The 14973-nt window shown below is 44.5% G+C and overlaps 1 protein-coding gene across 1 annotated transcript in view; it reads right to left on the bottom strand.

Moving 5' to 3' along the window:
• The window catches only part of ATRNL1 (attractin like 1), a 1044719-nt gene that overhangs the window by 685411 nt on the left and 344335 nt on the right, over positions 1-14973 (bottom strand). Inside the window, exon 19 of the mRNA XM_065407744.1 lies at positions 8069-8206. Coding sequence (XP_065263816.1) covers positions 8069-8206 — 138 coding nt within the window. The remainder of the gene's footprint in view (positions 1-8068; positions 8207-14973) is intronic.

Raw genomic sequence — 14973 nt, 5'->3', positions numbered from 1 at the left:
AGAGCTTTAGAGAACTAACATCCCTTGAGGGGTAAGGTTCCACTAAAAGAATCATCAATGCTACAGGAGAAAAAATGTCACCTGCACTTTTCTATACATTTTGCAGCTGCCAACCTGATCCTTCTTCCACTACTACAAGGACTGCTGAGGTTAAAAATATCCTCTTATTTCAGATATAGGGGAGGAGATATTATAGGCTTTAAAATCACTAGTGAAAGGGAGAAAACAACCCAGAGGCAATATACAAATACCATCTGGAATAAAAGATCTCTTTTTTCACTCCAGTGGGAATCCTCCAATGCAGCAATTACAGAACTGAACAGACTCAGTAAAATAGGATGACTTGTAACCTTTAGCAAACTAGGCTCTTTTGATCAAACCAAGCATGAATAAGACAATAGGAGCTTGTTGCTATGTTTTAATTGGTATTTTTTCCACTACTGAATACTTTCAACCTAACTTGTTACAAAACCAGCTTGCCACTTATGATATATATTATATATAAAATCTGAAAACAAAATAATGGGACATTTGCATTACTTATGTGTGGGGAAGCTACAGATAAATTATGTGGGTCACACCAAACAAGTGATAATACCATCTTTATACCACACCATCATAACAACACATTATGCAGGCCAAGATCAAATCACATAGTCCTCGGGTAGTGGAAGGAGGGCTTGTGCAGCTACTTTTACCAACCTTGATATCTCAGTGTCTATTCTCAGTGAATAAAAGTTACATGACAAAATGCCAACAGTAGTCTTAGCACTGTTCAAGACATAAGAGGACATAGCCTCTGCCCCAAGTTGTTTACGATCTAGATAGCAGGTCTAGATAATGTTAGAAAATGGCATAAGGATCAGTTTCCCTCTACCTGGAAATGCAGCTCTATTTTTAAACACACTGATTTTAAAACAGCATGTGTAACCCCCTTTACATATGCTTATGTCAAATGTGCTCAGTTCACACATTAATATATTTCCCCTGGCTGAAAGGCCTACAATTGAACCTTTGAAAAGCAAATTAGATTCTTTTATTCTTGTGGATCATCACTGATATTAAAGGTTTTGCAGTGAAGTCCTTTGTGACTACTGTGCAACTGCCATTGTCTTCAAATTATGATCTCATTGACACCTCTGTAGCTCAATTACTTTCAATAGGATCGCACAGATATAACTGATTGGAACATAATTGTTGCTGATGCACAGGAAGAAATAGAAGACAGCCCCATCCCTCTTAACTGCACTGACTTCTAAGTGGCAACAAGAGTAGAAAGCACTAAAGTCAGTAAATATGACTATGAACTGTGGAAAGGCATCTCCTTCACCTAGCAGGGCTCAGCATTTCCCCCTTTGGTGGTGGGGGCCTGGAGTAAATCAGTCCCATTCCAGAGAGTTTTCAAGGCATTTACAAGGTGGCCCAAAAGAGTACTCTTCAGCCAAACAAAAAGAAACAAGTTCGTAACACAAAAAGGGAATACCTCTCCCTGCCCCCTCTCTATGTTGTTGCTTTGTTATGCTAGTCTCTGGGTGCCAATCATCCCCCAATCAGTCCGTTATTTCAGTTGTTTCCCCTTTAGAGAGGGCAGCAGCCTTCCACCCAAGAGAAGCCCTTTCTCTGTGCTGCCACTAGCCCTGCTGCAGCTTGTCTCTCATCTCTCTTCCTTTTCTCTAACCAGAAGAGGATTTTTTAAAGGTCACATCAACCCTTAATTGGACTCACGTGTCTCTAGATGACCTGAGATAACCTCTTTTCAGCTTACAGGGAAAAAATGGTTACTAAGTTTCCGTAACTGTTGTTCTTCAAGATGTGTTACACATGTCCATTCCACTCTAGGTATGTACACGCCCTGAGCACAATCACAATCAAATTTTTCGCTCAGTGGTAACCACCGGAGCAGCTCGAGTGCCCTCTGCTGCGATGCACCATTAGTGCCAGTATAAAGCACCCAGCCGACCCCATGCCCCAACAGTTCCTTCTTTCTGGAAAACTCCTATGTAGCGAGGCAGGAGGGCAGGTCATGGAATGGGTACGTGCAACACGTCTCAAAGAACAATAGTTACTGAAGATTAGTAACTATTTTTTCTTCTTTCAGTGACTGCACATGTGCATTTCACCTTAGGTGACTCCTAAGCAGTTGAATAGGTGGAGGAATCAGAGTTCATGGACACATGGACTGCAGAACAGCTGAACTAAATTTGGCATAATCTCTGGAATGCTGAGTGATGGCATAATGGGAGGAGAACACGTGCTGCTTTACAAATGTCGTGAATAGGGATCTGTACTAAGAATGCTGCTGAGGATGTTGGCAACCTTGTGGAATGAGCAGTCAGGTTAGCTGGCAGTGAAATACCTGCCTGATCATAACAAGTGCGAACACACGAAGTAATCCAAGACAAAACTGTCTGTGAAGAGATTGGGAGACCCTTAATCATGTCAGCTACAGCTACGAACAGTTGGGTGGACCTACGGAATGGTTTGGTTCTTTCTATGTAGAAAGCTAGAGCTCATCTAACATCCAATCAGTGAAGACATTGTTCATTCCTATTTGCATGCAGCTTCAGGTAAAAGACTGGTAGATAGATTGCTTAATTACTATGAAACTGCAAAACTGGGGTGAGGGCGTACATACACCTTATCTTTAAAGAAGACTGTATAAGGAGGATCTTATGTAAGGGGCATGGAGTTCTGTGACCCTTCTGGACGAAGCAATGTCCACTAAGAAAACCACTTTCCAGGAGAGGCATAATAAGGAGCAAGTTGCCAAAGGCTCAAACGGTGGTCCCGTAAGCTTTGACTAGGTTCAGGAACCATGAAAAAACGGACTGGTTATGCACCTGATGGTGGAAAGCTGATACGGCTGCAAGGTGAACCTTGACAGAAGAGATTGCTAAGCCTTGTTGTTTCAGGTGCAACAGATATTCAAATCTGTCTTGTATGGGTGAACGCGTGGGCAAGACTCCGCATTGGGATGCCCAAACAGAGAACTACTTTGACTTCGAGAGATAAGTAGCCCTGGTGGAGGGCTTTCTACTATCTAGTAGAATCTGACTAACTTGGTCTGAGCAAGCCTGCTCTACAGGACTTAGCCATGGAGCTTCCAGGCTGTTAGATGAAGGGAGCTCAGGTTCGGGTGGAACAGCCGACCATGCTCCTGGGAAATCAGGTCTGGGTGCAACGGAAGCAGGATTGGAGTCACCACAGAGAGATCTAGTAGGGTGGAGAACCAATGTTGAAAGGCCCATGCTGGGGCTATCAGAATAACCCAATCCCGGTCCCGCTTGATATTTAGCAGAACTCTGTGCACGAGCAGGAAGGGGGGAAAAGCATAATAAGGATGTCTCGTCCACGGTAGCAGAAAGGTGTCCACGATCGAGGCCACAATCCATGTTCTAAGAGAGCAGAATTAGTTTGCAAATAGGTCTATTCAGGGAGTTCCCCCACCCTAACTGCTGGAAAATGTTTCTTGTCAAATCCGGGTGAAGGGACCATTCGTGGTGAATGGAGAAAGACCTACTGAGGTGATCTGCCAGCTCGTTTTGTGTTCCCAGAAGGTGAGAGGCCTCGAGGTTGACTGAGTGGGCTACGCAAAATTCCCAGAGCTGCATTGCTTCTTGACAAAGGAGGGAAGAGCAAGTTCCTCCTCGCCTGTTGACATAAAACATTGCTGCAGTGTTGTCCATGAGAAGAAACAAGTTTCTGCTTGTAATGTGGGGCAGGAAGGCCTCACAGGCCAGGCAAACAGCTCTGAGTTCCCTGACGTTGATGTGGAGTGAAAGTTCTGCCAGAGACCAAAGGCCCTGAGTTCTGAGGGGCCACAGGTGAGCTCCCCACCCTAGTGCTGACGCATGCGAGACCAGGGTCATTAACAGTTGAGAGCATATAAAGGGAATGCCAGCACAAACTGTGTGGATCCAACTAGCAATAGAGGGAGACAAGAAGCAGTGGAGGTACCATGAGTAGAGTGTCCAGATAGTAGCAGTCTGGAGAGTACATTGAGGCCAGCCATGTCTGGAGGGGTCTGAGGTGCAGACTTGCGTGTTGTACCACGTATGTGCACAAGGCCATGTGACCTAAAAGCCTCATACAATTTTGGGCTGTTGTGATTGGATGACCTTTGAGGTGTTTTATCAGGGATCTGATTGACTGGAAATGTCATTCTGGAAGGTGATGACTCTGGGAAGCCCTGGGATGAGGAGAGTCGAACACCACTCCAATGAACTCTATACTCTGCACCGGACTGAGGGTAGACTTTTCTGCATTTATCAGAAGGCCTAAGGCCTTGTATTTCGACTGGATGAGTCAAACATTGGACACTACCTGATCCCTGGACTGGCCCTTGACGAGCCAGTTGTCTGATAAGAATAGACCTGCACCCCTAATCTCCTCAGGAAACGCGCCACTACTGCCATACATTTTGTGAACACCTGCAGAGCTACAGACAGGCCAAATGGGAGGACTGTGAATTGGTACCGTGAGTGTCTCACTACGAATCTGAGGAACCTTGTGTCCTTGGTATATCTATATATGAAAATAGGTGTCTCTTAAGTCCAGGGTGGCGTACCAATACCCGGGATCCAGGGAGGGGATAATGGATGCCAGTGTGACCATGAAGAACTTTATTTTCTTGAGATTGTTGTTGAGCTGACTCAAGTCTAAAATCAGTGAGACCTCTTGTCTTTTGGGATTAGGAAATAACGGGAATAGAACTCCTTCCCCCTTAAATTCTGCGGACCTGTTCCATCACTCCCACACAAAGAAGAGATTGAACCTCCCTCCCGGCCCAGAAGTTCTTCATGATAGAGGTTCCTGAAGAGGGATGGCGAGGCAGGGTGAGAAGGATGCGTAGAAATAAACTGAAGGGTGTATCCCACTTCCATGGTGCTCAACACCCAACTGTCTGTGGTAATACTGGACCATGCATTCAGGAAGTGTGAAAAGTGGTTCACAAATAAAGAAGAAACAGGGTCTGGCATCATGGGAACTGGTAGAGCATCCTTGAGTGTCCTATCAAAACACCTGCTTAGAACCCCCTGGATGTCTGGGTGGGGCAGGCATTGACTTTGAGGCAGAAGGGGGTGGTTGCCTACACCTAAAACCCCTACTTCTCTTTCCCTGAGGATCCTGACAGGCAACCAGAAAAGAGACCAGATGGGCTGTTGAGGCCTGTAATGCTTCCTTGAAGGAGCTGGTGTGTACAATGCAAGGAACTTAAGGGTTGCTCTGAAGTCTTTTAACCCATGCATCAGTCTGTTCCGAAAAGAGCGAAACTCCTTTGAAAAATAGGTCCTGAAGGGTTTGCTGGACCTCCTGCGGGAGCCCTGAGGACAGTAGCCATGAACTCCTGTGCATGGCCACTGCTGAAGCCATGGACCTGGCTGCCAAAGTATTTTCATTCTTCCCTTTTTGACATGGGTGGGAAGAGATGTGGGGGGTCTGCCACAAGGGTCTTAAGAGGGTCCATAATGGCCTCGTTGAGAGGCAGGGCTACTTTTGAAGAGTCCTCAGTGGCTAAAATGTGGGAGGATTCTTTCACTACGACTCCACCTATATGCCCAGATTTAAGGCCACCCTCTTTAACAACTCTTGGTGAGCCTTATAGTCATCCGCACTCTCCTGAGACTGCCTCATCTGGGGAGGTGGTCAGCACCAACTGTGGAAGGAAGAGCTTCTTTCTGCCTCAGCAGGATCCCATTGAGCTGGCTCTTGCAGTTCGGTACCAGGCTCGATGGGACAATGGCATCCTTCTTTCAGAGGCCACTGAATAAGATGGCCTGGAATAAGCCCTGGAAACTGGGGGGGGAAAAAACAACGGGTTCCAAAAGGGACACTGGACCATCATAGGTCACCGGTGACCTCCTAGCTATGCACTTGCCCGGGTCCATGGAAGGGCAGAAATGCCTGGAGGAGTGGTGAGAACGTCTCCTTGGATGGGAAGAATAAGATTCGATCTCCGATTCTGAAGAGGACGAGAGTCTCTTTGGTGACCATGGTGGTGCTGTTCACACCAGTATTGATGACCTATACTGTGGTGGAGATGCCCACACTGAGGCAAGTAGAACAGGTTTCCCTTTTGATGGTACTGAAGGGCACGGTACAGCACAATGACAGGATCCAGCAGTTCCCTCCTGTCCGCTGGCACTGATAACACTGACTCTCGTACTGGTACCGAGAGCGAGAAAAGGTCTCTGGCAGTGGCAAACGCCTCTGGTGTGGTCAGTACCAAGCTAACATCAGTGCTGTGCCACAGATGTAGATGGCTCTTCTGGAACTGGACTTGACTGCTGTGGTACTGAGGCAGAGGAATGCTTTTGTTTAGATCGCACTGTACTCTAATCCTCATGCCTGGCCATCTTTGGTGCAGAGAATTGCCCCCTCTTGGCTGGCTGTTTCTTATGCCTTTTCCTAGGCCCTGGGGATGGTGATCGGTGCCAGGATTATGGTATGGTTGGAAGAGCACTTCTTACTGACATTGAGGCACTCGGTGATGGCCTGGCTCAGATGGAGGTCTCAGTGCCGCCTCCATGAACAAAAACTTCAGCCTGGCCTCCCGGTACTTCTTTGTGCAAGGCTTAAAGTCCCTGCAGATCTGGCAATGGTGCCCAATGTGAGGGTCTCCTAGGCACGTCAGGCAGATTAAGTGTGGGTTGCTGAGGGGCACAGCTTTGTTGCAGGAGGTGCAGGGCTTAAAGCCCAGTGACCGAGGCCAGGGCTGGCTCCAGGCACCAGCCCAGCAAGCAGGTGCTTGGAGCAGCCAAGGGGAAGGGGCGGCACGTCGGGCTGTTCCGTGGCAATTCGATGGCGGGTCCCTCTCGGAGGGAAGCACCTGCCGCCGAATTCCCGCCGAAGAACAAAGTGGCGCGGTGGAGCTGCCGCCGATCGCAATCGCGGCTTTTTTTTTTTTTTCCGCCGCTTGGGGCGGCAAAAACCCTGGAGCCAGTCCTGAATGAGGCATGCCTGGGCACTGGAGAATGGACAAAAACTGCGCTAAAACATGAAGTTACCGAACTTCACTAAAATTAGCCAAAACTGAGTAAAACTGACTACAACTAACTAATTATGTACAGATAGAAGAGGAAGATGACCACTGAGAGACAGCAGTTTCAGCGACCATCACGGGTGTTAAGAAGGAACCGAGGAGTGAGGGGTCAGCTAGGTGCTTTATATTGGCGCTATCGGCGCGTGGCAGCTGAGGGCATTTGTGCTGCCCTGATGGGCATCACTGAGGGAAACATTTCCAGTGACTGTGCTTGGGGCGCGCGCGCACACCTAGAGTGGAATGCATATGTGCAATCACTTAAAGAAGAAAGAGCCTTTACCATTCTAGGGCTGATATATCTGCCATCCACCACTCTCTGGTAGCTGTCTAGTCTGACTTTGTCACAGAACACAAACAGGGGGCAGATCTGTTGAGTAAGCAGTTGCCATTTTACACAGTCACTTTTCAGAGAAAATCTTGCCTTTATAAAAGTAACACCTATTTGTTTTATTCATTAGAATGAACATCTTGTATGATAAATATCTTTCAAATATACAAAACCTCCTTTGAGTAAAAAGAAAATGATCAGCGTTAGATTATACCTAGCCCTGTACAAGCACAGAAGCGAAGGAGGAGAGCACCTCTCAAGCTCCCTGCTGTAGCTCTCTGTAGGTACCCAGCACTATTCTGGTTATTGAACTCCAGGTACATAGGGACAGCAAGAGTCACGCAGGACAACGGCAGCAGAATCCCTGAAAAGCCAGGGATGGTTACACTGTCTCAGATCTCCCAAGGCATATTACCTTTCTCAAGCACAATACTTTTAGGTATTTCTACCAGTGCATAGCTCTTCTCCCCTGTCCAATACAAGCTGTGTATTAAAACCACAATCTTACTCTTTGTGTTTATATATAAACTTACAATTGTTACACAATGTTTTAATGTGAAGATTCTCCGAGAAAGCTAAATCTAGACACTGAATCACAATGTTAGCTGTCCAGCACATGTATAATACTATATCAATTTTTCAGTCATTGATACTTTCACAGCGCTGAAGGTGTCTTTTGATTCTGGTAGGATACTTACCTGTACATTGGCCTCCATTTGTTGGATCCCCGTAGTAACCTGGCATGCATGTTTCACACTGTTTTCCTGTAGTTAGGTTTTTACACTGGTCACAAATATTGCCACTGATGCAGGTGCTGTGCCCGTTACACTGGCAAGCTGGAATACAAAATAGAAAAATGTATTGCCTAATTTGCTTCTGAGAACAAAATTATTGTGAGTTCAAATAATTAAGGGAAAAAATGAAACCATAAAAAAGTTCTGACTACAAAAAATGCAGAAGATCGCAGTTCTGAATATTTTAATGTTAATTGCTGACCAGGATATATATTAAGACAAACTGTGGGTTGGGACCCCAAAGTGGGTCACGACTCCATTTTAATGGGGTTGCCAGGGCTGGCTTACACTTTTTGGGGCCAAGGGCTGAAGTCGAAGCCCAGGGCCAAGCTGAAGCCCAAGCCCCACTGCCCGGGCCAAAGCCCACTGTCTGGGGCTGAAGACCTTGGGCTCAGGCTTTATTCCCCCTTCCTGGGGTCGTGTAGTAATTTTTGTTGTTAGAAGGGGGTCACGGTGCAATGACGTTTGAGAACCCCTGTATTAAGATAAATTAACACAAAACCAATTTAAAACAGTATTGTGACAAAAATTCACAAATGATTAGAAATGTTAAATATAAAGATTCCAAGGCCATAAGGTACCAATGTTATCATCTAGTCCAGTGGTTCTCAAAGTTTTGTACTGGTGACCCCTTTCACAAAGCATAAGCGACCTCCTTATAAATTAAAAACACTTTTTAAATATATTTAACACCATTATAAATGCTGGAGGCAAAGCAGGGTATGGGGTGGAGGCTGACGGCTCGCGACCCCCCATGTAATAACCTCACAACCCCCTGAGAGGTCCCGACCCCTAGTTTGAGCACCCCCAATCTAGTCTGACCTCCTGTGTAAAACAGGTTATAGAATTTCCCCAAAATAATTCCTGGAGCATATCTTTTACAAAATGTCCAATCTTGATTTTAAAATGGTCACTGATGGAGAATCCACCACAACCTTTGGTAACTGTTCCAATGGTTAACTACTCTCACTGATAAAAATGTACACCTTGTTTCCAGTCTGAATTTATCTAGCTTCAACTTCCAGGCATTGGATCGTATTATAGCTTTCTCTGCTAGACCGAAGAGCCCATTTATTATATATTTATACCCCATGTAGGTACTTACACTATAATCAGGTCAGGCCTTAACCTTCTCTTTGACAAGTTAAACAGATTGAGCTCCTTCAATTTATCACTATATGGCAGGTTTCCTAATCCTTCAATCATTCTCACAGCTCTTCTCTGAACAGTGTCCAATTTTTCAACATTCTTCTTGAATTGGAGACACCAGAACTGACACAGTATTCCAGCAGCAGTCACAATAGTGACTTAAGGGCTTGAGTGACAGTCTTTTGTCTCACTGACACTGATTGAATCCAGTCCTCATTCATAGTTCAAAAAAGCTTCCGTCCCCTCTCCCATAAATTCTACCAGTCAGTCATGAAGACTTCAGTATAGCTAATCAGTTGATTAACCAAGATTTAACTAAATCCCAGACACCAGTACCGCCCATTGTGAAGAGCTCTAGGACTATTGTTTTGGGGGTGGGGGAACCAATCAACAAACAAACAGCTGAATATAGGTGGCTACAGGGGAGAAAGGACAAAATTTTAAAAACAAGTCCAGGGCCATCTGAGCTTCCTTGAAGGGATTTGGCCCTATAACTGAAGCTGGGGCACTTTAAGTGACTCCAACCCCTGCTCATCACGCCTGGTGAAAATGAGAACCACTGAATGCACCAATGACCAAAATTATTATCATATGACCCACAAAGTGTGTTCCTAAGAAACCGACATTAGACACTAACAAGGTTGCAAACTACCCAATCTCTAACCTCCCTTTTCTTTGGCAAACGTATAAAAAAAAAAAGTGGTTATGACCATGCAACAAAAGCACCTAATGCACTCTACTAACAAATCTGATCCCTCACAATCAGGACTCAGCACACAGAGAAAGAGAGCCCTTTAGCAGAACTGACAGAGGACCTCCTTATGGCTGAAGACAGAAGTGAAACCTCAATGGTCATACTACTCAGCCAGTTTACAGTCTTCAGCACAATCAATCCCTGAGTGTTGCTGACCTGTGTACAAGCCTCAGCAGAGTAGAAGTTATCAAAAAAAAAAAAAAAAGATTAAGATAATTCATTTCATATAGATCCCAACGAGTGTTGATGGGAAATTGTTCCTCTTTCACCAGAGCCCTCCTATGTGGACTATCAATAAGAAAGCCTATTCTCCCTCCTTTTCAGTAGACATGAGACCCTGGAAGAAGCTGTATGATTACATGGCTTACCCTGCCACCAACATTCTGACAGCACCTAATCATACATTTCTTCAATCAATATGGCCAGTGCCATCACACAGATGACACAGTGGCTCCAAGAGAAGGTTCTGAAAGAACAACTATCAAATCAGGAAGATGGAAGTGGTATGGGTATGAAGAGTAAGGGAGCTTACCAAGACCTCGCAGCAACCCGTCGAGAAAGCATCTATCAAGATAGCGTGTACTGGAATCTTCTCTTCTCCTTCATAAAATGGCATCAACAGTGCAAGAAATGCTTCCACTACCTCTGAATTATTGGTACACCTACATTCCTTTCCAATGAGGACTTGTCAATTGAGATCCACACATTCATCACCTCAATATTGGAAAACTTTAGCTCCCTCTGTTTAGAGCCAATCAAAAACTACACTTGTGCAAGACACAGCAGATTGGAGCTGGACCAGTCACAAAAAGCAAGTTATAAAGTTTAATGGGAAAGGATGATCTATTGGTTAAGGATGAATTCAGCTCCTGGATCTGCTACAGACCTCCTGAGTGACCTTGAACAAGTCAAAATTTCTGTGTCTCGGTTTGTCCATCTGGAAAATGAGAATAATACTTCTCTACCTCCAAAGGCGGTGTAAGGATATATCTATAAATACCTAGGATACAGTACAGAGATGGAGGCCATCCAGGCAGAAATACCCAGCACACTTCACTGGTTCCTGTTCACTTCTGGGTAAAATTCAAAATCCTGGTTCTAATTTTCAAAAACCTTAATCTGGCTGTTTAAGCAATTGCCTCTCCATATGTGATATACCAAGAAAGCAAAGTTGTCAAGAGTTACAGAAACCAAAAATATTAGGGTAAAATCTTTGTAGAATCAGAAGCACAACAATCTTAGCTACTGGGCACCAGGCTGTGGAGTACTCTACTGAAAGAGATAACAATGAGCCCCTTATCAAAATGTTTTCAAAATCCAGCATAAAACGTACTCATTTTGTATCACTCTACCCCTAATAATAGGTACTGAAGAAAAAATAAAGGAAATAGGATAAAGAGAGAAAGAAGAGAAAAAGAGGGGGGGAAAGTGAATGAATTTAAGTAGTGTAGCTGTACTTTCAGTTGACAAGAGCAAAGTCCAATTAAAATCCATTTCAAAACTCCTCCTGCTTTTGTTATTTGGGTTCAGCATCTAGATACTATGGTGACCGGTATTCATAAATAGAATAGATAAATTACATGGATTCTCACTTCAGAGTTAACAGGTTTGCAGAGTAGGAATTTAGCAATTTACTGTGCAACAACCAACACCACTCTTGGCTGTGAAGCTATGAAACCTCTTGAGTTTACAATTGCCTCCTGCTTCAGCAGCTGTGCCTGTAAATTATAATAACCAAATATCAGTGCAGTTAACGTCCTCAGTATGCATGTGCACTGCATCTATTTTTACGTGCTAGCTAACAAGTTTTTACTGTGAATCATCAGTCTCACATTTTCATAATATTTTTAAAACCGATTTTGTTCATATTTAAAAAGGTATAAGTTGTTCACTTAGGTCTAATTACATATGCAGCTTGAAATGTCAAAGTTCTGTTGTTTCTTAGGTATTTCCACCGCTCAAAATGACCCTTCTTTCCAATGGAGAAAAGTTTTGTATTTTTCATTCTTCTGAAAATCCATAATTGATTAACAATTTTTTCTAAAAATATGCACTTTCAGGCAGAATTCCAGCACCAAAGTCTCTAAGCATGTGAAAACCGGAAAATTGAATGGAATCTTGTTTTATTACAGAGAGTGCACTTGTTGTAGTTTATTGCCTGGCTGTTTAGAGCTATTTTATCATGACTCATTAGCATTAAGAATATATTAAACTTTTCCTTTGTTTAACTCTAAATTGGCTAGCTGGCCCTAATCACAGGACAGGACTCAAGAAGGAAGGTTGTTAGTCTCCTGACCTAAGGGTAAATAAGGTTTGGAACTCAGAGGCCAAAGAATCTGTATTTTGAAAAGACAAAGTACAAGTATGTGGGGTCTTATATATTAAGTAGTCTGGTCTTTGAGCAAATTATTCCAAGAACCCTGATGGAACTGAGGGTGGGGTGCCTGCAGAACCAAACTGTGCCACCACAGGGCAAGATCTGGGACTGTTCCCTCCCCCACCTCCCCCCACTTCACAGGGTATAACATTCTTTCATAACAAAAATCCTGCACCTACCACCATAATATAACCAAAGAATATGTCTATGTCTGCAGATCAACAGAGTCACCAGCATAACTGAACAACTGTACCTGAATGTAGACCAAGTGATCAGTGAAATTCAGAAGGGTCCTTATCAGGGCTGGCACCAACAATAATATTATAAAATTTTGAAGGATTCTCAGGTGCCAAACAAGCTCTTATAGCCAAAATGTGTGCTGACTACAACTGCCATCTGCTATGTCTCCAGGAGAAACAAAGAGAGATTAACAAAGATACTCAAGATGAACTTGGCCACTGAAAGATCACACAAGTAATTCAGCAGCACCATTTTCATCAAACCTGATCTTGTCGTCAATACAACATTTATGACTGATAAGAATTACATTGAAGTCTTGACTGTAGACATTGGTGACATTTCCATCACATCTGTCTACAAACCACCATGCAAACAATTCAAGTTAACTAACCCATATAATCTTGAACATGACAAAATGCAGGTGATCATTGGCGACTTTAATAGAATCATAGAATATTAGGGTTGGAAGAGACCTCAGGAGGTCCTCTAGTCCAACCCCCTGCTCAAAGCAACCAACCCCAACTAAATCATCCCAGCCAGGGCTTTGTCAAGCCCGGCCTTAAAAACTCCTAAGGATGGAGATTCCACCACCTCCCTAGGTAACCCACCCTCCTAGTGAAATAGTGTTTCCTAATATCCAACCTAGACCTCCCCCACTGCAACTTGAGACCATTGCTCCTTGTTCTGTCATCTGCCACCACTGAGAACAGCCTAGCTCCATCCTCTTTGGAACCCCCCTTCAGGTAGCTGAAGGCTGCTATCAAATCCCTCACTCTTCTCTTCTGCAGACCAAATAACCCCAGTTCCCTCAGCCTCTCCTCGTAAGTCATGTGCCCCAGCCCCCTAATCATTTTCGTTGCCCTCCGCTGGACTCTCTCCAATAGTCACAGTGTCAAATGGGGCTACAGTCTAACTGATTAAAATGGTGAAGGATGCAGTGGAGCCAAAGAACTTCATATGCATATCACTACTACGTCACCCCTACATACTATAAGGGCATCTCATCTTAAACCGCCTATCACCATTTGTTGAAAGCACCTAATCCCACAGGAAACTGGATTCCATGAGGTAATGCACTGGTGTCAGCAGTACGGCCCTGCAACTGCATCTGCTCAATAATCCTGACATCCTAACAAGCCAGCGTGGCTGCCTAACTGGGTGAGGAAGCTAGCAAGATGGTTCTTAAGCTCAGCAGCAGCAGTTTCTTGCTGGTTGCTCAACGCACATGCCCACAGACTCCCTGCCTCCCTGTGCTAGTCTCTCGCCAAGCCCTGCTCCGCTCCTCTACTGCTCCAGCCCAGATCCTGTGCTGCAGCCAGTCTTGTTCCCATCTGGTCCCAGCCTGGCTCCTGCCTCAGAACCAGCCCTGCTCCTGCCTTCCCTTACTCCTGGTAATCCGGTTCTGACCCTCAGCTCTGATTCCTCACTCTGACTTTTCTTGATCCTCGGCTCTGATTCCTGACTCTGACTCCAGTTCTCATCTGTGGCCCTGCTTTGTGGTTCTGGCCCTGTATTGAACCCTGGCTCTAGCATTCGAACTCCAACCACTATATCTGACTCCTCCTCCAACTCTAGGCCTGACCACTGTTAGGTCTCCTAACAACCAGTCAGGTACTGAACATCATTCAATACATTGGCGATGGCTTTGAAAAGGGTGCAGTAATAGGTGCTGTGTTTGTTGATCTATCATCAGCATACAAGACAGTGACTCACTGAAAGCTACTCACTAAAATATACAACATGATGAAAGATCAGCACTCCGTTCAACTCATCTAATCTCTACTAGAGAACTGACATTTTTATGTTGACCTATACGGGAAACGGAGTCAAAGGTAGCAACAGAAAAACAGCCTACCACAAGGAGCCTACTCTTACCAACACACTTCAACCTTTACATGAATGATAAACGCATCTATCTCAGTATAAAATGCTTTATGTATGCCGACGACCTATACATTGCTGCCCAAGCCAAGGATCTCACCCAGATCAAAGCTATATTAACATCTGCACTGTCTGGATTCTCAGTGTATTACATCAAGAACCAGCTACGTGCCAACCCAGAAAAAATGCAAGCAAGTCTCTTCCATCTTTGGAACAGTGAGGCCTATAGACAACTCAACATCATCTGGAATGGGATACCACTTGTTGGAATCCTGTCTACCTTGGAGTGATGCTAGACCTTACTTTTCCTTCCAGGCATACATAGAGCAGACAAAAGGCAAAGTTAGCACCCAGAACACCATACTCAGGAAACCTGCTAATTCCAAATGGGGAACCAATCCAGAAATA

Source organism: Emys orbicularis, chromosome 7 (assembly GCF_028017835.1).
Source record: "Emys orbicularis isolate rEmyOrb1 chromosome 7, rEmyOrb1.hap1, whole genome shotgun sequence".
Classification (NCBI taxonomy): domain Eukaryota; kingdom Metazoa; phylum Chordata; order Testudines; family Emydidae; genus Emys; species Emys orbicularis.
This window is presented reverse-complemented; position numbering and strand designations above follow the sequence as displayed.